Source organism: Excalfactoria chinensis, chromosome 2, assembly GCF_039878825.1.
Source record: "Excalfactoria chinensis isolate bCotChi1 chromosome 2, bCotChi1.hap2, whole genome shotgun sequence".
NCBI lineage: Eukaryota > Metazoa > Chordata > Aves > Galliformes > Phasianidae > Excalfactoria > Excalfactoria chinensis.
Genome location: NC_092826.1, coordinates 121,061,246 through 121,083,216, shown reverse-complemented (window position 1 = coordinate 121,083,216; position 21,971 = coordinate 121,061,246). Strand labels below are relative to the sequence as shown.

The window sequence follows — 21,971 nt, the reverse complement described above, 5'->3', positions numbered from 1 at the left end:
TGGTAATCTTAGCCAAGGTAAGAATTCAATAGCAAACTTTAAAACAGTACGAATGATCTATTGAGTAGAATACATTAAAGTGACACTGAGGAAACTGTTTTCATTGGAGTTTTCCAACCTGGCAGCAGAATAAAACTGATAAAAGGCCAGGACTTAAATGACTACATTGGATTTCTTAGTACTTCCAACCACAGAACAAACCTGCTTAGAAATATTGTTTCTGTCCTTCTAGTTGAGAAAGTGCTCTGATGCTTTTGGCAAGTTATTAAACATCTAAGCCTTAATTTTCCATCTGAGGGCTGAGGAAATTATTATCTTTCTCAGTGAATATTGAAACACATTTCTTAGTACAGCTTGAAGATATTCAGATGTTACGGTAGTAGTGAGGGAGAATGGCCTTGGAAGTACAAAGATGAAGTCAGACAAAAGTTATTTGATTTTGCTTCCTTTTGCCCCCATAACACAAAGAAGTTTTATTCTCTGTAATGTAGTTCTTGGATCAGTATAAGTTTTTTTTAGCCTTTTGGTCTAAAACAATGAAATGAACCTCAGCTAAGACTGAGGTTTGGCACTTTCTTGTGGAAAAGCACTTCATTTCTGATTTTTCTTTCACTTAAGAGTAAAGGTGTTTTATATGATACTTGAGGGAAAATCTTTTTGCTAGAAAACAGCTAGCCTGTTTCTGTACTTTTGATCACTTATTATGATAAAAACACTTTTTTGCAGTGCAAATGAACAGGCGGTTGTTCACCAGTCTACTTTTTACCTAATTTCTCTGATGGAATAAAGAAGAATAATGTTTTAATTCCTTAATTTAACAACAAGGGATGTAGTCATAGGGGTTTTCACATAAATGTGTTAGTTGGACTTTTGTCACACTTATGTTAATGTCCTAGTCTATTCAGAATGGATTTATGTATGCTCATTGTTCATGTGTGCTAGTTGTATGTAACATGTGAATTGGGGAATGCTTGTATTGCTTCAGATTTAAATATTGTGTGGGTTGTTTTTTTGGTCATTTTCTTTTCCATACCTTTGTGTGTGTATTCAAGGTTCTGATAAGCATGCGTATGCTCTTCACACATAGGCCTTTGCTAGAGGAAGAGCCATGTTTGTGGCTTTCTTAACTTTGTGCTTACATAACAGAGTGAGCTTTTATTCTGTGGCTTTATTTTTTCCTACATACATGATAAAAAACCTGCTTCTAGGTTTGTTTCATTGTGCATTGTATCAACATGCATTCATTTTTTTTAATTTTTTTTTTTTTTTAATTTTGACATTTTTGGTTTGATCAGGACATGCTTAATGTTGTTTATATTATCTGGATTTGGAACAAAAAGCAGCAATTAAAAAATGCAAATGAAAATTTCTCTCGAATGACCCCTGGGGCGCACTTGATTTATGTTTCCTACGCTGCGTGCAATGGAGGAATATTACACAATTTAATGTTCAATGATACTTTGCCCCTTTTATTCTGAAAAGTTGAGTGTTAGGGGAATGTGGTTGACAGAATAAGAATAGGGGCTGAGGGACCAGTTTAGCACAAGGAAATCCTCCCAGTGTGGGGTCATATGAAACAATGCACCAACTCTGAAACCTGCATTGTCTTCCTGCCCTTCCATTCTCCCTCTGAGTAACATCTTCTGCTCTCACAGTGTACCTTGTGAATGAGACACTGCAACTTCTTCCTTTGCATGGAGACAACTTGGGAAATGTCTGTGCACAACCCTTGGAATTATACAGCAGCAAAAGCTGTTTTGTTTTATGGTAGTCACCTGTTACAAATATGGAAGAATAAAAATAAGATAATGATTGTCTAACTGTTCAGGTATGGGACAGATTTATTTCAGATATGTAAACACAACTGACAGCTTTTGCTGGCAATCTTTGTATAAAGCGGTCCTTAGTGAGCCAACGCTATTAAGCTACACTTTTCATTTCAAAGACAGATTTGAATTACTTGACCTCCAGTTGTCAGCTGGTTCTCTCGTTTTTTACTTGACAGCCAGTAAGTAGGCCTGGCAAAAATCATTGCGCGTGCCACTTTTGTTTCAGTGTGTGTTTGAAGCAGAAACTGTGAGGGGTATGATGAAGGGCATCCTCTATTATATTAAATAAAAATCCAAATAATTCTATGTTTTCTCTCTTCGTTAGTGAAGAAATGAAAAATAGAGCCTGGAACTGTGATGACCTTAAAGTAAGGCAGGAGGAACTGAGTTGTTCTTCTCCCCAGAATGCCAAGAGCATACTGTATAACCAGAAGACTTTTTGTACCATTTTGCGTGTCACTTTTCAGGGAAGTAATGACGTAAGAATTAATAGTAATTCTAGAAATCAGTCATTGTCTCAAATGCTTCCACTTGGGGAAGCAACTGTATTCATTCCATAAAGGATTTTTCTTCTTTTCCTCTTTTTTTCCCCAAACTTGGCATTCAGAGAAAACTTGTATTAAACACTTGTCAGTGATTTGTTAAAGTGTAATGGAAATTTTCTAGGATTTTATATGGTAGAAGGATGCTGCAGCTTTTTATAGGCTTTCTGGTGACTTACCTGTGCGTGTGCCTAAGGATGAGAAAGGCCTCCTATTGGGAAAGGGACAAAGTCCAACTTGAGCTGCAGTGCATCCCTAAAGCATCCAGAGAATGAAATAGCGACGAGGTAATTTTTCTCCTGAGTATATTAAGTGCAACTCATATATACAGAACAGGGAATTTGGGGGGCCTAGGAAGAGCTTGGAAAGTGCAAGGGTGTGCATTGGTTTTCCTGCAGGGCTTGGAGCAGACACATTATTGAAAGCAGTTTTAAGAGGGCAGGAGGAGGCTCGAAGCTGATGAGTGTAAGGGCAGAATGGGCAAGGAGGTCTTGAGGAAGGTGATCTCTAATGTTTGGAATACCGTTACTATGGGGAATTCAGATCTGAAGTCCTGTCTTCCTATTCTGCATCAACAGACATGTGCAAACTCACTGATATGCTGCCTTACCTGACCTGTTTTGGGATAGAAGCTATAGCTGTAGTCACCATTTAATGCTGGTGACAGAAATCTGTGGCCTAATCTTCCTGATAACACTATAGCTACAGATGAATCGGTATGAGATCTATTTTATCAGATATTTCAGCAGAAAGGGGAATATTACAGGCAGGCAGTGGGTTTGAATAAAGCTGCCCTGTTTAGCTTTTCAAAAGTAACATTGTGGTTTTTGTGGCTATGAAAAGAAGGTAACAGCTGAAATTGTGTACACTGAAGAGCTACCTGAAATTACACTGGGGATGTAGTCTGTGTAAATTACTACAAAATTGTATTTTTTTTTCTTTTGATCAAGTAGGGCAACAGGACCCAAGGGAGGCTGGGGGGCTGGATGCTTGAGTTCTGCATGGGCTACTGGCACTGGCCTTCGTAGTAATAGAGAACGCTAGTGTCTGCCTTCCTGAGCTGTGAAAACTGTGCTAAAACCAATTAGCCATCTGTGCATACATTGTAATTGGTATCTCATGCTGTCATGGGCAGTTACAGAACGCCCAGTCTTTCTGTATTTCTCTCACAACGTACTGGTTGCACAGAGGTTAATGATACTCCTCAGGAATGTAAACATAGTAAAATACGAGGTCTATATTTTTATTGTAACATTTCAAACAGGAAGACTTTTATGTGGGATGTGTGAAATCTGTGCCTGAGATTTGAAATTTAGAGGGAACCATAAGACATCTTAATGTGATCTTGTACTAGATTTTTAATATCACTGTGACTTCAGAGAATTCTTAGACAGAATTCTTGTGTGAATTTTTATTGTCTTAGTAACCTTAGCCGTTAGTACTCAGTCTTTTTACACTTTATTTCCGTAACCCTTTCTGAGGAAGGACAGACACCCTGTTAGACATGCAAGCACGAAAGCAAACTCTGAAAGTATTATATGATTTATTTTTTCAGTCATATTTGTCAAAATTGTGTCAGGCAGAAGCCATAATGTTATGTTAGACTATCTCACACACATATGTTCTCTTGAAGACATCCATTTCTGTTAGGAATTATAGCTTAAAAGGACTGTTCTGCAGCATTTAAACTTCTGATGTTTTCAAACCTTTCTTCAGTGAAACTTGAAGCTGCAGTTTATCCTGAAATACTCTAGGGGTAACATAACTCCGATGTTTTGATGCTTCCACTGTTGTGGCTCTTGTTTTTTTCCTTGTAACATTTTTAATTACTTAATTACATACAGTATTGATTTTTATGGTAAAACTTTTATCCCTTCCAAGTCTCATAAAAGGTTTTGTAAACAGAATTTTATCCAATATAAAGGGGATTCATATGTACATCTATTATGGGCTGGGCTATTTTTTCTCTGTGTGGCATCATAAAAGCTATGTAAAGAATTCCTAATGTCATGTGGGAAGCATATTACTCCTCATTGGTGCTATATGAGGCAGGCATAATTTGGCTGAAGATGGAATGCTTTATTTGAATGAGAATGTAGAGTGCATGAGGAAAAACAATAGTTGCAAAAGTTATATTGTTCAGAGGGCAAAATAAAGCTACATTTTACTGAAAGAAAATCTGCATTGTGACTGAGAGCACACAACTAAAATGACAAGTATGTGTCTTGGTACAAGTTTCCTTTTTAGGTTTTCAATTTTAACAGTTAATATTGCAATTTTCTTAATCTCTTCTCTTACCTCTCTTCTGTTCTGTATCCTGATTTCTGCTCTCCACCCCTTACTAATTTGAAGAACAACAGAACAATTGGATGTCACTGATCCTACTTCATAACCAAAGTTTCTTAACATACAGGTTGTGAACAGACTCTGCTCTCTTGCATAATTTTGCTTGAGAATCATATCTTTCATGCTGTCAGTGTGCAGGTAATCATGGGACCTCTTAGATTCTAAGAATGACTGATTTAAGGGGCTTCACGTTAGTTTCGTGGTGCAGTAAGAATTCTTTTCGTAGTATTCCTCTTCTAAATCAGCCTGTAATTAAATGTAGTACTAGTTTTTCTACCACACATAACTTTGCAAGTGAGTTTAGTCTTGTTTGAATTTTGAAGAAGGCAGTAAGTGTGCAAGTATCAAGGCAACCATGCCCTAGGAGAGATGCATCCCCACTCCACCTGCTTCACTCCCAATACTACAGACAGCTCTCTCTCAAAATTATGTTGTTGACAATTTTATAGCCTTTGTTTGAAATGTTGTTGTGTTAATCCTATAGTAGTGATGTAAGCAGAACAAGGCATCACACCCTTTAACCCGTTAGATCTATGAGAACAGCCACCTGTTTTTGCAGGCCTTCATTTTTTTTTTCTTGCCTCATGTGATAGAGTGTCTTTGGGTGGATGCAAGAGAGAGATATAGGGTAGGTAAATTAATCAAGTGTTATAATTCCCATACAGTATAACTAAGATAAAGGTTTTGTTTTGTTTTTGCTTTTGAATTTGCTAGATTGAAACACTACGATCACTTTGTCTGTCTCAGCTGAAATTCAAGAAATTACCAAATATATCAAATCAAGAGTACAGAAAATCTTTTTTTTCTTTCTCCTGAAACTTTGCTCCTGTTTTATTACTGTTTTTATTACCCTTCAGGCTTTTTGCATTTTCTTGACAGTGCAGTATGTACATTTTGGTAGGAGGGAAATGGAGTTCAAGTTCCTGGAAAACAGTCAAGGAAATGCTCTTAAGCTGAATGGAACAAATCAATTCATGTATAAATCCATTCCAGACCTTTGTAGCTATTGTGTGCTCATCACATGAAAATTCATGTTCTCTTGCTTCAGAAGAAAGCAGGAGGGCAGAATGCCTCTGGGGAGTCTACCTAGGAACATACTAGGGGCATTTGCCCTAGTAAATGGGGTCCTGCTCTGCAGACGCTGAAAGAGGCAGGCTGAGGAGGTTAAAAAAAAAAAAAAGCTTTGGGAGAAAAATCCTGTGAGAACGAGTGCTCTGTGAGCGTGGAAGATGCTGCAGCTGTGCTACCGGTCACTGTATTTGCAGATACCATTTTTGTAGTGTGAGAGCAAGTTATTTTTCTCTTGTCCTTTCTACAGTTCTCACTTCACTCCTCCTCAGGTGCTTCCTATTTCTTGCCTAAGATGTCCTGGGAAAATAGATAAGCTGCTCAATGTGCATTAAAGCTTTATCAAATTCTGGGCTCAAGTGCTCTTCAGTGAGAATGCCCAGGTGGATGCAACCTTGTTATCTGAAATACCGAGATAAAACAGGACATGAAAAGCAGTCTTCAGGGTGGAGGTTACCCAAACTATAAAGGGCCTTTTAGGTCAAACCTAACACTTTGCATTTAACTGAAGAATAGATAAATATTAGTGCCATACTTGCAGTTTTGGTTTTGTTTCTTTTGAGCATTTGACTCAATGTTGCATCAGGCAGAGCTTTTACATGGCTTTTTAAATATACCTTAATGTGTCCTAGTTTAATCTGTGAAGAACAGTGGTATGGGTGACTGAAGTGAAATTCTTCTCCAAGAGTGTCACTCACTCTATCGGGTATTACTTTGGAGTTTTTATTTAATTTTATTTTCTTTTGGTCAGCGTCTCCTTCAGTCTTGTAGCATGCCACCATGCTTTTCGCTATTTTCCTGTCATCGGACTTATAAGACATTGTAATTGTAATAGATTGTAACAAAATACCCTTTTGAGACTGGGAGAGGAATGACAACTAACCCTCCAGGTAGAAGACCAAGATATGGGAAAGGAATGGAAAAATGGTACATTATACTAAGCAATCTGTTTAGTTAAATGCCAAAAATTGCTCAAGGATTTCGGAGTATAGACTCTTTGGATGATAAAGTGATAACAGCATTTTATGCTGATGTTTACAAAATGATATATTTAAACTTACCTGCAGCTGTGCATGTGTTGTGGTGAATCTAAGCAAATCTACATTATTCCAGGTAAGAATCACAGGGCCATTGGATAATAGGTTGAACATTTTGCCTCAGTGTTCATCAGTACTCTAAATAATAAGTAAATAATAGGAAAATAAAGGAGGACAAAGCCATCATTATGCTAATATAAAAATCAAATTTATGTGAGTTACTTATGAAATATAAGCCACCATCATATAACAAAAATGACACAGCTACAGAGGGAGAAACAAGAATGATCACTTAGGTGTGCAATGTAGCTTCCACTTGAGGAAGAAATGAGACCCATTAGAATGTAAAATTGAGAACTATGAGAGGATGAGATGTCTGCCTATAAGACTGATCACAAACTGAATTTATGCTAATGAAGAGGGAATACTCATGCAGCATTGATTTAGATGCTACTGAGAGATAACAGGAGATTGTTTTTTTTCTTGGTGTTTTTGTTTGTTTTTTATTTAGGTTTCAAGAGAAGAAATGGTTTCTAACTGCATGTTATTGTGGATCTCTTTATGAAGCCAAGTTATAAATGACTTCAGAAGTGAATTACAGAATAGTGTAGGATAGGTCTAGGTCTAGATTTAATTTCAGAATTAGTGAGTGAGCTGCTAGTGTCTAGAAGGATGTACAGGAGGAAGGATCACATTGTGTATATCCTTATATTGTTACAGTCATGGTTGTTTTAAGAAACAATCTAGATGAACTTACATTCTGACCATGTATAATTATTACTATGTATGTTTCTCCAACAGCTTTTAATTACGCTAATATTAAAAATCTGTTTGTTTAAAAGGTTTTTAGATTTGTTCTACAGAATAAAAACTGATTCATTTTAATCACACGTTATAGAAAGACACTAGGTGAAATGAAAAAAACACAGTCTTTCATGTGAATTTCTCAAAGTGAAAATGAGGGAAAGCTAAAAATCCAGTGCTTTCAAATGAGGCTAGAGTTTCAGCGTGTGACTTATTTAAACTTGAGAAAGTGATGAAAGTGAACGTGTCCTTTTATGCTGAGATTTAATTCATTTATAGAAAGCTTTCTTCTCCCATATAGATGACTTTGAAATAGGGTATCACTGAGTTTCAACTCTGTATGAGATCAACTGTAGGAGTAAATGTGCCTTGGAAATGGAACACTTTCAGTGATTTTTCCCCAGGGATTATACTTACAAATATCAAAAAAAACTATCTATGTTCATTATTTAAAACTCTCCCCAAAGAAAAGCTTGGTAGACTGTGTCTGTAGTGTTCATCATGAAGATTTTGTCACGGAAACATTACTACTCCTTTCTGATTAGCTAGAATTTATTTTTCATTACAAATGTGAGAATTGTCAGCTATGTGGTTTTATGGGCTGTGTGTTTTGGATAAGTTAGTTTAATTATATCTATTCCATTAAACCATCTTACTGATATCATCATCTAGACAATCTGCACAAATTTGAATTTTTTTGTTTCTTCATTCTTCATGGTGTTTTTGAAAAATGTGTGACAGAGTTGTTGATTTAATTGTTTTCCTTAATAGTCTAAGTTCTTTTGCTTTCTACTTGTTAGTAACATTAAGAGTTTGCACATGAACATGAGGTTCAGTACATATACACATACATCATAATTCTTAGTAGCAATGGTGCATTTCTGTGGAGAACTTTACTAATGTAATAAAGGTACATCTATTTCTGTAGTGAATGTCGCTGCTTTTGACAGTTAATTGATGCTAAAGATGGACAATGCTGTTTGACTATTATCATTCAAGTTGTTGGTGAAGAATTCAGGCAAACAAGATACAGGTTGTTCTACCTGCTGTGGTATGGCTACGTTTACTTTTCCGATTAGACATGTTTTTTAACAGCATAATTTTAGTATATTACAAAGGCATGAAGACAGTACTAACCAAAATAGAATTATGCCCATGTGCAATAGATAATTTTTTTGGCAGGTATGAAAAGTGGCCGGGGGAGGAATATTAGTTATTTATTTTTATATCACACAATCACGGAATTGTAGGGGTTGGGAGGGACCTCAAAACATCATTGTGTCCAACCCCCAACTAAAGCATGTGCCCTACAATAGGTTGCACTGGTAGGCACCCTGGTTTGTCTTGAATTTTCCCATAGAAGGAGACTCCTCAATCTCTTTGGGCAACCTTTTCCAGTGCTCTCTGACTGTTAACATAAATAAGTTCTTCTGCATGTTAGTACTTCTTGCGTTCAAGTAAAACTAAACAGATTAGTTGAGAAAAGATATCAGATTTTTTGATTGCCAGTGATAGTAGAATACTGAACTGGAGTAGTCTTGTCCATTCCAGTGTTTGATTACAACATGCTAACCATCTTTTTAGATCACTTTCTGTGAAATACTCTCTGTTGCTGGCTAGATTGCCAATCACTTTCACAAATAAAACAGTGCGTTTATTCTTTCTTTGGTATATTCAGTTGGTGGTTGTTAAAATTGAAAGCTGAGTTTTGAGCTGTGGCTTTTCTTAGTCATGCAGTTTCTTCTATGAGAAGAAATTGAGCTCTTGTCTGTAAGATACTTACTCATCTGTTGCATATGGTTATTACCTCTTGGGGCAGAGGAAGGGGTATAACAGTTAGGCTTGCCACATGCTTTGCCCTGTTCTGGATGATGTAAAGTAATAAACTGAGTACGTTATTTGTAAGTTATATTTTGGACAATATGTAATATGACCACAGGAAAAAAAAAGCACCTATAGATATTCTTTATGCTGTACGCTATTAGTAAATGATGAACTGATGGTCAGCAAACTAAACCTGCAGAGCTTTGACACTGTACAGTCAGTCTAAGTATAGTAATTTGCAGATTACTGTACATCTGTTATCTTGAAAAGCTTAAAAGATGACTCTGTATGTATAAGAAGTTGTTTTTGAATGCCAGTCAAACATTTTGGGTTTGTCTTAGGATGTAAGTAGTGGCATGACATTCCACTTGTAATTCTAGACTGCCTCTGACTACCAGCCAGATTTCCCAATCCAGTTTGTGGTTCCATGAGCAGAAATAAGCATATATTTGTGCTACAGCCAAATTGCACTCAATCACAGTCAGCACATGGGTTTGGGAGTAGAGATAGGGATGGGATTAGTGCTAGCACATGGGAAGGAGGGGGTTAAGGAGAGTAGGGATTCAAGCAAAAGTGCCAGGAGGCCTGCATAGATAGGCATGGAGTTCTTGACAAAATTCAAACATAAAGGTTACATACAGAAAGTGGAAGCAAGAACAGGTGACCTTGGAGAAATACAGAGACATTATCCAAGCATGCAGATTATGCAGTTAAGAAAGCCAAAGCCCAGCGGAAATTGATTCTGTTGAGGGATGTCAAAAGCAGCAAAAAGGGCTTTTGTTAAGTACATGAGTGGAACAAAGAAGACTAGGGAAAATCTTGGTCTCCTGCTGAATGCGACAGGGATCATTGTGACACAAGCCATAGAAAAGACTGGGGTACCAAATTTCGTCTTTGTCTTTAGGATTTACTAGCAAGATCCACCTTTGAGAATCTCTAGATCTTAGAGACTAGGAAGGAAGGAATATGTACCATCAATGAAAAACGATCATTTTAGAGATTAAAGTTTTAGCATAGTGGACATATTAACGTCCTGATGGGTTACACCTGTATGTGCTGAGGGAGTCTACTGAAGCCTCATTAGGACCACTCTCAATAACTGCTGATTGGCTGTGCTGACTGGAAGAGACGCTTGAGGACTGAAGGAAAGTAAATGTTTTCCTTATTTTCAAAAATGGCAAGGAGAAGGACTTGCAGATCTACAGGCTGGTCAGCCATACCTTAATCACAGAACCACAGAATTGCAGGTGTTGGAAGGGACCTCAGGAGATCATCAAGTCCAGTCCCTCTGATAAAACAAGTACCCTGCAATAGATTGCACAGGTAGGTATACAGATGTACGCCTTAAATATCTCCATAGAAGAAGACTATAACATTTCTGGGCAACCTGTTCCAGTGCTCTGTCACCCTTAATTGTAAAGTTCTGAATGTTATTATGGAGCTTCCTATATTCATGTTTTAGGCTGTTGCTGTTTAGGTGATGAAGGAGCTAATCTAGAAAATTATTTCAGGCATGTGAAGCACAAGAAAGTCATCAAGAACTGTCAGCTTTGAATTCTGAGGGGAAAGGAACCCAAAGGTTCCTTCATGCTTGACTAGCTTCTTAATTTTTTGGTGAAATGAATGGCTGGGTAGCTGAGGAAAGCAGTGGATATTGTCTACTTAGACTTCTGTGTGGCTTTCAATATGGCTTCCTCTAATCTCTAAAACTGATGGAGAAACTGATGAATCATGGTCTGGATGGGCAGACAGTGAAGTAGATTCAAAGCTGTCTGGGCACAGAAGGTAGTAATCAATGGCATGAAATTTAATTAGAGCAGAGTGTCCCATTGGTCACTACTGGGTTCAACATTTTTTTTAGTGACCTGGATGAAGGGGCACAGCATATTCTTAATCTGTCTGACAATGGTGCAAAGCTGTAGGGGGTGGCTGATATGTATTAGGGTCTTACTGTCAGCCAGAGGATTCTGGACAGACCAGAGGAGTGGACTGATGGGAATTTCATGCAGTTCATCAAAGGGAAGAACAGAGTCCAGTACCTGGGGAGGAACAACCTCAGATACCTGTATACATTGTGGACCAGCTGACTGTAACAACCTGTCCTGGTAGCCTGCTCTAGGGGTCCTGCCTGAGCAGGGGCTGGACTAGGCAGCCTTCAGGGGTTCCTTCCTACCTCAGATGTTATGTGAGCCTGAGGGAGCTGTCACCTAATGTAGATATTTTCAGTTTCATCGGAGCTGTTGAGACAAATGCTGTACTTCCTACAGGCAAACAAGAGACTCTGTTTTTCTGACTTTCTATCAGGTGAATGTTTATGGTACGGAAATATAATAAATGTAAATGTTTTATGTAGAAAAAATAATAAGGGGGGATTTTGGCTTCCTTGAATCAGGTCTCACAACTCTGTAGACTGTTTGGCTTGCTTCCAGTTTCCACACCTTAGGCCCAAAATCTTACTTGCTTCTGGAATGAAAAGCATTGTGTTCCAGTTCCCCACATGCTGTCTACCACTTTGTTCTTGATGGAATGTGTCTTCTGGGGTGTGTTGGTCCCCACAGCTGCTTACTCACCAGCTCGGTTTGTCTTTTATCTGAGGATCCTTTTGACTGTTTTTTCTCCTCTTCAGACGAATTTGATGTCGATAGTGTAAGACATCTAAATGTTTTGAATCTATTTTCTCATCATTTCATCTTGGAAGCTTTTTCAAGTTTTCTTTGGACCCTGACATTTGAGACACCTGACAAGAAAAGTTTTGCCTCAATGGAACATTTTTCTCAGGTGAAATGAAACCTTTATCTGCTTAAAAACCAACCCAGGAAACTGAACAGTCTTCTGGAATATGCCCCTATGACAAAGAGTGGGAAATAGACGAGGGCAACAAACAAGTTCTACCTTATTTTGGGAACATCCTGCAGAATTTTCTGTCATTCAAGTTTTATTTAAACCACTGGTGCTAGGCTCAGCTGTGAACTTTGAGATGAGATGTAATCAAACATGTCTTAGAAACTATGGAAGAATCCAAGCAAAGGCTTAGGGTTCAGACATGTTGTACTTTCTTCAAACTGGGACTCTACAGAAGGGTGCATTTTTGAAGTTGGTGGGTGAATCACTGGATCTGCCCAGTCATGAGGCAGGGTTGTGTTTTGCCTCCTGGGTTAATTGCCCCTCCTTGTATTGTACAAACACTGTCTATCTGTGCTTAACACTACCTGTGCCTTGGGTGAAGCAGATGTTTCTGCCTGTTCAGGGTAAGCTCCTTCTCCTTGGCTTTGAATACAGATATATGGTTGTTCCCTTTCCCATCACAGTCTGTCCAGTGCCCCCAAAGCCCCAGGAGGATTCTGGGGAGCCAGGAGCCATCTAAAGCAGAGGCCAGTAGGGGCTGCTGTAGGAGTAGGAGATGGAGAAGATTTGCTGCCTTTCTGTTGGAGAAGCCTTCCTTGTGTGTTTGTTCTGCTGCCCTCTTTTCCCTTGTACCACACCCAGGCTTGCTTGGGCTCAGCCGTGTCTTCCCAGCACAGCACAGGTGTCTGTCGCTTACTCACAGCTCTGTATGTTTGCATGTTCATAAATTAAATGTTAGATTTCATTGTTACAGTGTTAGAATTAACTTTCTAGTTTGTCTTCTGGCTCAATAAATTTTAGATGCTTTTTCATATTTATTTTTCCAATGGAAGTGGGCAGTGGCGTTCACAGTTCTTATTTCCAGATGTCCTTAGGTTATGGTTTTAATGTCATTTGTCACTTGAGAACTTGCTGGCTTCCTTCAGGACTAGGACGTAATTGAATTGGGGATGATTAGTTGCATCCTTTTGATTGAATGTTGAGGTGTTTTTTTTTTTTCCTTAATTCCTCTGAAATCACCATTAGCTAGTTTGGCTGCAGCGCTGCATTCTGTTGAAGCAGTGCTGCATTGTAAATCAATATCTTTTAAAAAAGACTGCTGTAAATTGCCTAGATAGCATATGCATGGTTACTTTGGCTGCAATGCTGCAGCAGAGCCTGGATAGTCTGCCTTTCTGGGAACTCCACAGGCAAGTCCATCATATATCTAAAAAAAAAAAAAAAAAAAGTGTTTTTAGAAAGAGCATGGTATTGCTGGTGAAATTTAGACAGAGAAATATTGTACCCTTGATGCTCATCTGTGCCCTTTATGTTTTATTCCACTGGGATTACCCTGTCTTTAGGGATTTCTTTGTTTTCTGCTTTAGATTTCCCCCTTTCTTAGCTGTAGTACAGCCGTAGCGTTTCAGCTTGCTAGTGCAGAAAGATGTTGTGAATTCATTCAGTTGCTGAATGAGCCCGGCCTGGCTGCAAACACTAACATTGCCAGAGACATGTCAAAGAGTTGCCGGTGGATCTAACCTGATAGAGGCAACAACACAACGGTAAGATGGGGCTCGTTTAAATGCCTGGCATTAGGCGAGTGCTGGGCTTTCCTGCTTAAACCCGAAGCCTAGTTATCACATGCTTCCAACTTGAGCAGGATGCGTTCTGTGCATGTCAGGGTGGGTTTTCATTGGAATGCTTAAAATCCAGACGGAGGAAGGTGGTGGGAAGCTGGGGATGCCACATGAGACCTCTCGGCAGCCACCCCGGTGAGACTCCCCGGCAGCGCTGCCTGCGGTTTGTAAATATCAGGGAAAAGGTAGGAGAAGCTTAAAAGCAATGCTTTTCTTGCTACTGCTTTGTATTTCTCTCTCCGGCAGCCTTATTTATTATTGCATTAAGAGGATAGTATGGGCAGTTTTTTCTGATATATGCTTGGCTGAATGCCCTCTGGGACGAGTGAGTGAAGGACATGATCAGCCACTTCTTCATCTCTGCTAACAAGTCAGTGCATCTTGCTAGATCCGAATGAATGTCTTTATCAGTTACAGATCTGCTTGATGTGGAGAGATAAAATTAAAATGATCCCTTCTAAATACAGGCTATATCATGGACGTCAGAATATATTTTTTTGCCTTATGAAGCTCTGTGATTATTTCTATCACACGCTGTCTTTATTTAATGCAACAAATAGTGAGGGAGTCATTTTAAGTAATTCTTCTTGAATGCTCATGTAGGAGTGCGTTGGTAGCATTTTGGGTCTTACTGGAATTTTTCAACATGCATGAGAGCTTCAGGAAGCAGCATGTTCAGGAAAAGAGAGGAGGGGAAAAGCAGCACTAATGATTTGTAGTTTAAAACATGGCCATTGTGTGGAATAATTTGAAACATTTTTGTTGATTTAGCTGACAGATAAGTCAAGTCATAGGCTAATCTCAACAGAAATCCAATAAATGTATTTTACCATATGTTCTAGTACTTAAAGCAAACCAACTCTGGTAGTAATGGTAGATTGATGAAATATGTGTTTTGCTATTAGTGGTTAAGGGTAAAAGCAGGGGAGTTTTACTTCTAGGCAGGCATTTTTATGCTTTGTGCAGTGTGTGAATTATAATCCAAAAAACAATCAGTTGTATATCAAAGTGGGATCAAATAGCTAGTTTGACAGCAGTGCCTGTTTGGTTTTTTTCTGTGCTTGCCAATTAAGGGTGTTTTTTTTTTTTTTTTTTTTTTTTCCTTAGTCACTGAATACTATTAAAGGGGTAAGATTTAGTCCTATCAGTTATTTTCTGAAATTTTCATCATTATCTTACTGGTGCTTGTTATTTCAACTCTCTAACGTGTAATACTGTATCTATTGCAGTGTAGTTGATGTGAAGTGGGCAGTTTCACACTGCCTACAAACTTGCACAGTTTTGCCTGAAAAAAGTAGAAATGTTTATTTTTGGTTCAAGAATAACCTTAAATGCTTCTGTTACAATAGCTGCAAGTGTTTGTACAGTATGTGTATTTATTTATTTTTTTAATACAAGTTTTCCTTTGCTTATGCTGTCAGACCTTTTGCATACCTTTAGTGCATATCTCATTGGTTGATAACAGAAGTAATCTAGCCATTTGTGTTTGCTTTTTACTTTGTATGAGCAATGCAAGTCCAGAAACTCTTAGACACGTGGGATTCTTTAAAGAAAATATTCAATTAGAGTATTTCTTAGCCATGTTTTTTTTTCATCCATGTATATACGTAGAATCTATTTTTTCCAATAACAGCTTTTTATTTTATTTTATTTTATTTTATTTTTTTTCCACTCAAACTGATTTTCTCCCCAGATGCTGAAACCACCCTCTCTGTCCATTGTGTTACTGTCTCTGGGGTTCACGCATCTTAGTTTTCTGATCTTAAGAAATCAGTGATGCTTTGGAATTTTTTAATGGTAAGATTTAGTTAAACACAGACTCCAAATTAATTAGGACAAAAAATATAATGTACAAAGGCTTGGTCAAAAGTTATGCATGCAGTTGGGAAATGCATAGTTAAATAGGCTAGTGCGACTGAATGCTCCGTAAGGATTATTACCTTACTGCTTGAATCAGTTTTGTAGTGAGACTGATCATATCTGCAGATTAGAATTTACCTAAGGAATGAATATTTGTTGTGTTATCCTGAGTAATTCCAAATAGGAAGAGTTTCAAAAGTTGTTATGGATCATATTGAAGTTTGGGTTGTCAACACTGTATTTCCTGGCAAAGGATGTTAGTGTGGCTTGAAGTCTTTCAGCAAGAGTGATCATCTCATTGTTTTTTTAATCTATTTTATTGTGAAAAACACACTGTTTTTAATGTTTTTCTCTAAACCTGTAAGCTCAGACAGGCTATTTAAAGAGCTGACCTGCGTGCTACTTCCCACTTGGTTAGGTGCTCTTCTCTGGCAGGCCAGTCTTGTTTCTCTGAAACCCTGCAGACAAGAAAATGGATAGTACTATCAAAAGAATTTGTGATTACACTGCAGTACAAAAATCCATAGTCAATCACAACTCATGGTTGGCTTGGGCGCCACAAGCATGAGTCACAAAGCTCCGGTGGCATCCAGCTGTCATAGGTAAGAGATCATTTTGTTCTTAAGGAAAGTCCATGAGCAATGCCAGCTACTGCTGAGCATTTCAACTCATGCTGTTTTCAGTGCGCTGGCCTGGCCTGACCTATGTGATCAGCAGGAATTTGCAGGGGACAGAGCTTGTGGAAATGCTCAACCTGGGTCAGGTGAGGGTCTTTCACTGGAAAATTTGTTGACTATAAATACGAGTGCTAGGGTGCCCCTTAAAGCATACAGGAGTGTGATCTTGTTTTGCAGTTCCAGACAGCTTTGGGGTTATTTCTCATTGGGGTCTTAGGATGTTTCAGGTAGCAATAGATTAATAATTATGTCTTACATAGTGTCTTGAAGTGGAGAGTATCCTGGCAAATGTGAACTGAAACAACGGGGAAGGAGGCTGTGTAATACTAGTTCTCTAAAGCCTGTTTCTAAAGAAAATTTATTTTAAATTTACATCCTTCTATTTATATAAAATCCATGTACTTCAGTTCTTGAATCAGGAATCTCAGGTTAAATATAGTGCTTTCAGAGTTCTAGTTCCCTCAGCTAGTTCTAGAATGGCTTTCAGCATCTCTTGTATGTCTTTCATTTGAAGGTATACAAACAGAAAGTTTCTTATTTAAGGAAAAGATTCCTAAGGAATTTTTTTTAAGTAAAAAAAATCCCATCATCAATATTAAAGTTGGGTTTTCTACTAGAAGCAGTTTCATCTGTAATTAAGAGCTTCTGTGTAATCTTTACTTTTCTATAGTTTGATCAATACCTTTCTATGACTACTTTTTGCTTTTGACGTAAGTTTGTTTATTTCCAAAAGTAACAGTTATATGAATCTTGTTTGAGTGTGGCATATTTTTCACTGATATCTTCCACTTCATGCCCTGATATAAGGCTATTCTGGATTTAGCAATTTAGAAAAGAGCAAATGGTCAAGTAGTGATTTATCGCTGTGTTGGTTGTTGCATTCAGAAGATTACCTCATTTTATCACATTTTTGAATCAACGGCATAGGCAGAGCATGTCAAAATAACTTTTAGACTTTTCCCTCTATCGAACCTAAGTATTGACATTATACTCCTTTTTGTGTCGTACTTTTAGGTAGATGGGTCATCTCTGAATTTCCTCTATGAGTTCCGAACTGTCCTATGATGGCACACTGGTCAGAAATGTTTAATTTACAATAGTTGGTGGGATTTTTGCTTTGTTTTACAAAACTTTTCATTATATATTATTAGGATTTTTGAGAGTTACTGCTATGGTAGAACTTGCTCTCTTAATGACTATGGTATCCATTGTAGCTTCTGACTTAAAAAGATTAGTGATAAACTTAAGCTAGATTTCATATAAATGAAAAGTAATCTAAACTAGTAGCAGAGAGCATGTCAGCAAGAATTTGACCCAGTTTATATCATTCTATACAGGAAATCATTATTTATATTTCAGTTTTGCCGTGTAGGATGCTTATTAATATTAAATTGTATATGACTTACCTGAAGAGAAAATTACCAAACGTTGCGAAAAGAGCAGTGAGAGAATAAAGCAACTGGAAATAAGAGAATGATGTCAGTTTGTGTATTGCAAAGACTCAGCATCATTTATCTCTGATACAATCTAGTCCTACAGGCACAGTACATTTGAATTTAACCTCTTTCAGTCTATTAAATCTTCATAGAAGTGTGAAGAAAAAGTATTTAAAACTGTAGAGATTGTGTGTGAAATCTTAGTGGATTTCTATGTAGATTGAGTTTTTCTTTGCGAACAAATATTTTCTGTTAATAAAATATCAGCATGTCATAAACAAGAGTTGTTTTGGAAAGTTCCGGGGTGTCTGGTTTTGATGCCACCTGACGAAGTGGAGAGGAATTGCCACTTGTAACTGGCAGGTGGGCAAGGAATTACCTTTTTCTGGCCAAGTAGTCCAGGTACCAAATAGGGTATCATTACAAAGTGTGTTTTTACTATTGTTTAGCAGCTGTGTAAGAAAAAAACTCACAAAATAATTACAGTCAGTCTCAGTTTTGTGAAGTGTTTTCATGAGAAACTTACTGTGCTGTAAAGATAAAGGACTTCTTACTGGTGTTCTTACTTGAATGCTGGACGTGAGTTTTTAAACCAATTTACTGCTTGGATTTTGTTGTTTGTTGCAAGTCATTTGAGATGAACTCCCAGCTTTGGAGGCACAAATTGCCCCCGACTGCAGCAGACTTGATTGTTTTGTACTGTTAGGGCTTTCTCTCTGGAATTGATTTGAGCACACTCATAAGTCTACTGCAGTACACGTTTTCCCTTGAACTCATCAAAGAAGCAGCAGTGATTTTCACTTTTCTGTTGAGATACCTAGTTTTTTGAAAATTGAGCATTATCTCTTTGCTGTTCAGAGAATTCTCATAAAATTACCATTGTCCTTATAATGAATTCTTCTCACTGTCATTTTGAAACCTCTCCATTTAAGCTTTATACATCTTTGCAAGAGAAGATATCCTTGAGTGTTCTTCATATGCTGAATCAATTTGACTGTTATAATATTCATTAGAGCCCCAGACAAAATCCTGAATTATGAGGTGTGGGACATTTGCAGGAATTCTATCATTTTTTTTTCCAGCATAGTGCATTGTATCCAGAGAAGCAAGTTTCATTATGCTTTCTTGCACTTACTGCTTTGCAAGGTATTGTGCTACTGTAAGACTGACAAATTTACAGTAGTTGCTGGAAAATTCCTTTAAGACTTTTTGTTCCAGCTTGGAAGATTTCTGTAACCAGGTCTTTTATCTGGAAAGCAACAACAACAAAAGGTGTATTGGATCCAAACACAGGTCAGAACTCTCCTCATTTAATAGCATATGAATCTGGACTTGTCATCCTCTTCTGAACTCTCAAACATTCTTAAAAGAAATTATCAGCAGAAAGGTCATGGATGGCTCTTTCTAAGACTTCTGGGAGATGGGATTGGAATACAGGTTATTTCAGATCTTTGAGGAGTATTCAGGTGACAGAATAATGACAACGATTTAGCTTTTTTTCTTTCTATACCTTTATACTGATATGATAGAGGATACCTTGTCAAATCCAGTGGCTTGGAAGATAATATGTAAGGGACCAGATCTGGCATCGCTGGGAGAGATTGTCTTTCCTTGTGACATTGCTTTGCCTGGGAAGCTACGTTTCTTAAGCTGTAAGGTTGTTGACCTCAGGGTTGAAGAACCTAAGAGTAGGAGATATTTCTTTCTTAGTTCTGGAACGAAACTTTGAAATGCACTAGCAACTTGAAATGAAGAACAGTCATTATCTAGTTTTTCATCTAGCTTTTGGTAAAGTTAGTAAGAAGGAGTGCTTTGCAAGAGAAGGAAGGAAAAGGAAGAAGAAAAAATGTAGAGATGAAGGAATTATATATATACACACATATTTTTATAAAGGAATTGGCCTGAGTGGAGGAAAAAGGAACCAAACTAATTTGCTACTCTAGTCTTGGATTATCTTTTGCAATGTACTTAATAAAGGTTTTTTGGTAGTATATGAGATTCCTATTGATTTGCAATAGACTATAGAACGTGTGCTTTGGTGTAATGAAGGCAAGTGGTTGTAAAATCTTTCTGTCTACAAATACATTTATTTTGGAAAGATGATTGTATGACTTATCCCTTTCCTCTTTTCTTTTTATAAGAGAAGTGCCCTTCAGTCTTGCGTTCTTAAAACAATATTTGACTGTTTTTTGGTCTGAAGCAAATGTTCTGGTTCATTTTAATTATAAATCAAGCTTTTATCTCATCATATCTCATTGCTTTAATCTGACTTCAGACTCACCACATAAATGAATTTAGTTGAATTTTAATACTGTAGTTGACTTTAGGTCTTATATCCTCAGTTGCATGACCAGATCTGACCAACAGCAGTATTTTTTGTTGTAGACTCTGCTTGTAGGAGAACAAATAGTGCTTTTATTTTCAAGTGAAATTACTTGATGATAACTGTAAAAGAATCAAGTGGCTTGCAAGCATAGGCAAAGGAGCCTAAGGGAGCTAAGTAAAACTTGTTTTCATGTCATGAAGTTGTTTACCATTTATTTTCTTAGAAACCCAATTGACACAGCCTCAGAATTCAGCAAGAATAGGCATTTTGCTGTCAAGTCTCTCAAGATTTCTCACACTTCAGAATGGTAGTGGGAAGACTTTCTGCATTTATGGATATGCCCTTGATTGCTTTTTGACTGGGGGGAATGTTGGAGGATAAAATAAAAATATATATATGTGAACTCAGACAATATAATGTTCATTAAAAAATCTATTAATGCACTTATGAGAAGAAAACTGCATAAACTCACAGTGGCACATGAAGCCATCTGTTGGAGCAGGAGGTTGGTATGATTGAAAATATATTTTTTTAATCTTTATTTTTAAATGCTGTTCATATGGTTACAGAGGAGGCTAGACAACAGATACAACTGAGTAACTAAGCAAAATAATATAGAGACCACCTGCCATGATTTCATGGGAGCCAATATGTGTTCAGGCTGTTTTTCTCCAGTTTTGCTGGTGCTGCTGGTGAATGTGACTTGCAGGCAGCCATCTGCCATGCTGCCACCTCTGCCCTCCTGTTTAGCCTCTGGAAGACAAGCCCTTCTGACTCTGGGTGCAGCTAGTCCTGAATTGGGGCAATGGGAGCAGAAGCTCAGTTCTAATTCCATGAAGAACCTCAGTAGTGGTGTGATACTTAATTTGCATCAAACCCAAGCATCAGGCAGGTAAAAGAAAGAATTTATTTACTGGAGCCTTCAGTGCTCGCGTAGCTGTTGTAGGGCATAAGCACAGAAATAGAGAGATGCTCCCCATTAGATCTGCTCCATTGAGCTTCTGTCTCTTTTAATGTATGTCACAGGCTGTCAGGACTTCTGGGTGACCTTCAGCTGAGACCCTGTCCTTAGGTGACTCCTGACTGCTGCTGTTGCAGAACAGGATTTGCTGCAAGGACATATGTAGGCTTTTCTACACCTTAGGTCTAGTCTGGGCTCTCTTCAAAATCAGACTTTTTTTTCCCCCCCTCTATGAACATCAAATTTAATGGACTGAAAACTCACTTTTCTAAAGCTAAGCTGTTCTGTGAACAGAACTAAAACATTAATTCCAGAAATGCTCAGTTCCACCTTGCCTTGTTCAAGGGACGTATAATCATGTCCAATAATTCCTCACCCCTAGGATTATGCCCAATTCACTAATCATGCTAATTTTTTGGTAGTAATTTAGCAGAATAAGTATGTGCTATAGTGCAATTTTGAATGGGAAGTTGTGTAAGCAGAGGCCACCGTAACTTCCAGGATGATACTTTTTTTTCTTGATTTAGGTGTTTAAATTTCTTCTCAGATTGGTATGATTATGAGACTCTTAGTTCAGGTCTGATCAGTTGGCCTTTATATGAGAGTGACTTGTTTCACACTTGGCAGTTCAGCACAAGCATTTAATCTGCTCATTGAGTTCTGTGTTTCAGACAAACAGGGAATTAATGTCAGAGCTTTCAGTTCAAAAATTCTTCCATCTGGCATTCCAGTGACCTTTTTATATTTGCGTTCTTCCATATGACAAAGACAGTTGGTTTAACATCAGCTTTGATTTCA

The 21,971-nt window shown here is 37.8% G+C and overlaps 1 protein-coding gene across 5 annotated transcripts in view; it reads left to right on the top strand.

Moving 5' to 3' along the window:
- Window positions 1–21,971, top strand: part of CDK14 (cyclin dependent kinase 14) — a 296,113-nt gene that overhangs the window by 43,744 nt on the left and 230,398 nt on the right. The window contains exon 1 of one of the 5 annotated variants that reach the window (XM_072328328.1): window positions 12,929–12,976. The exons of 2 other annotated variants lie outside the window; for them this stretch is intronic. Coding sequence is in view for 1 of the 3 variants with exons in the window: in XM_072328326.1 (XP_072184427.1) it covers window positions 14,024–14,098 (75 nt within the window). In the remaining 2 variants the exon portion in view is untranslated. Of the gene's footprint in view, window positions 1–12,928; window positions 12,977–13,683; window positions 13,839–13,858; window positions 14,099–21,971 lie in introns of those variants that run through there. 2 more of the 5 variants (XM_072328327.1, XM_072328326.1) reach the window with 2 other exon arrangements.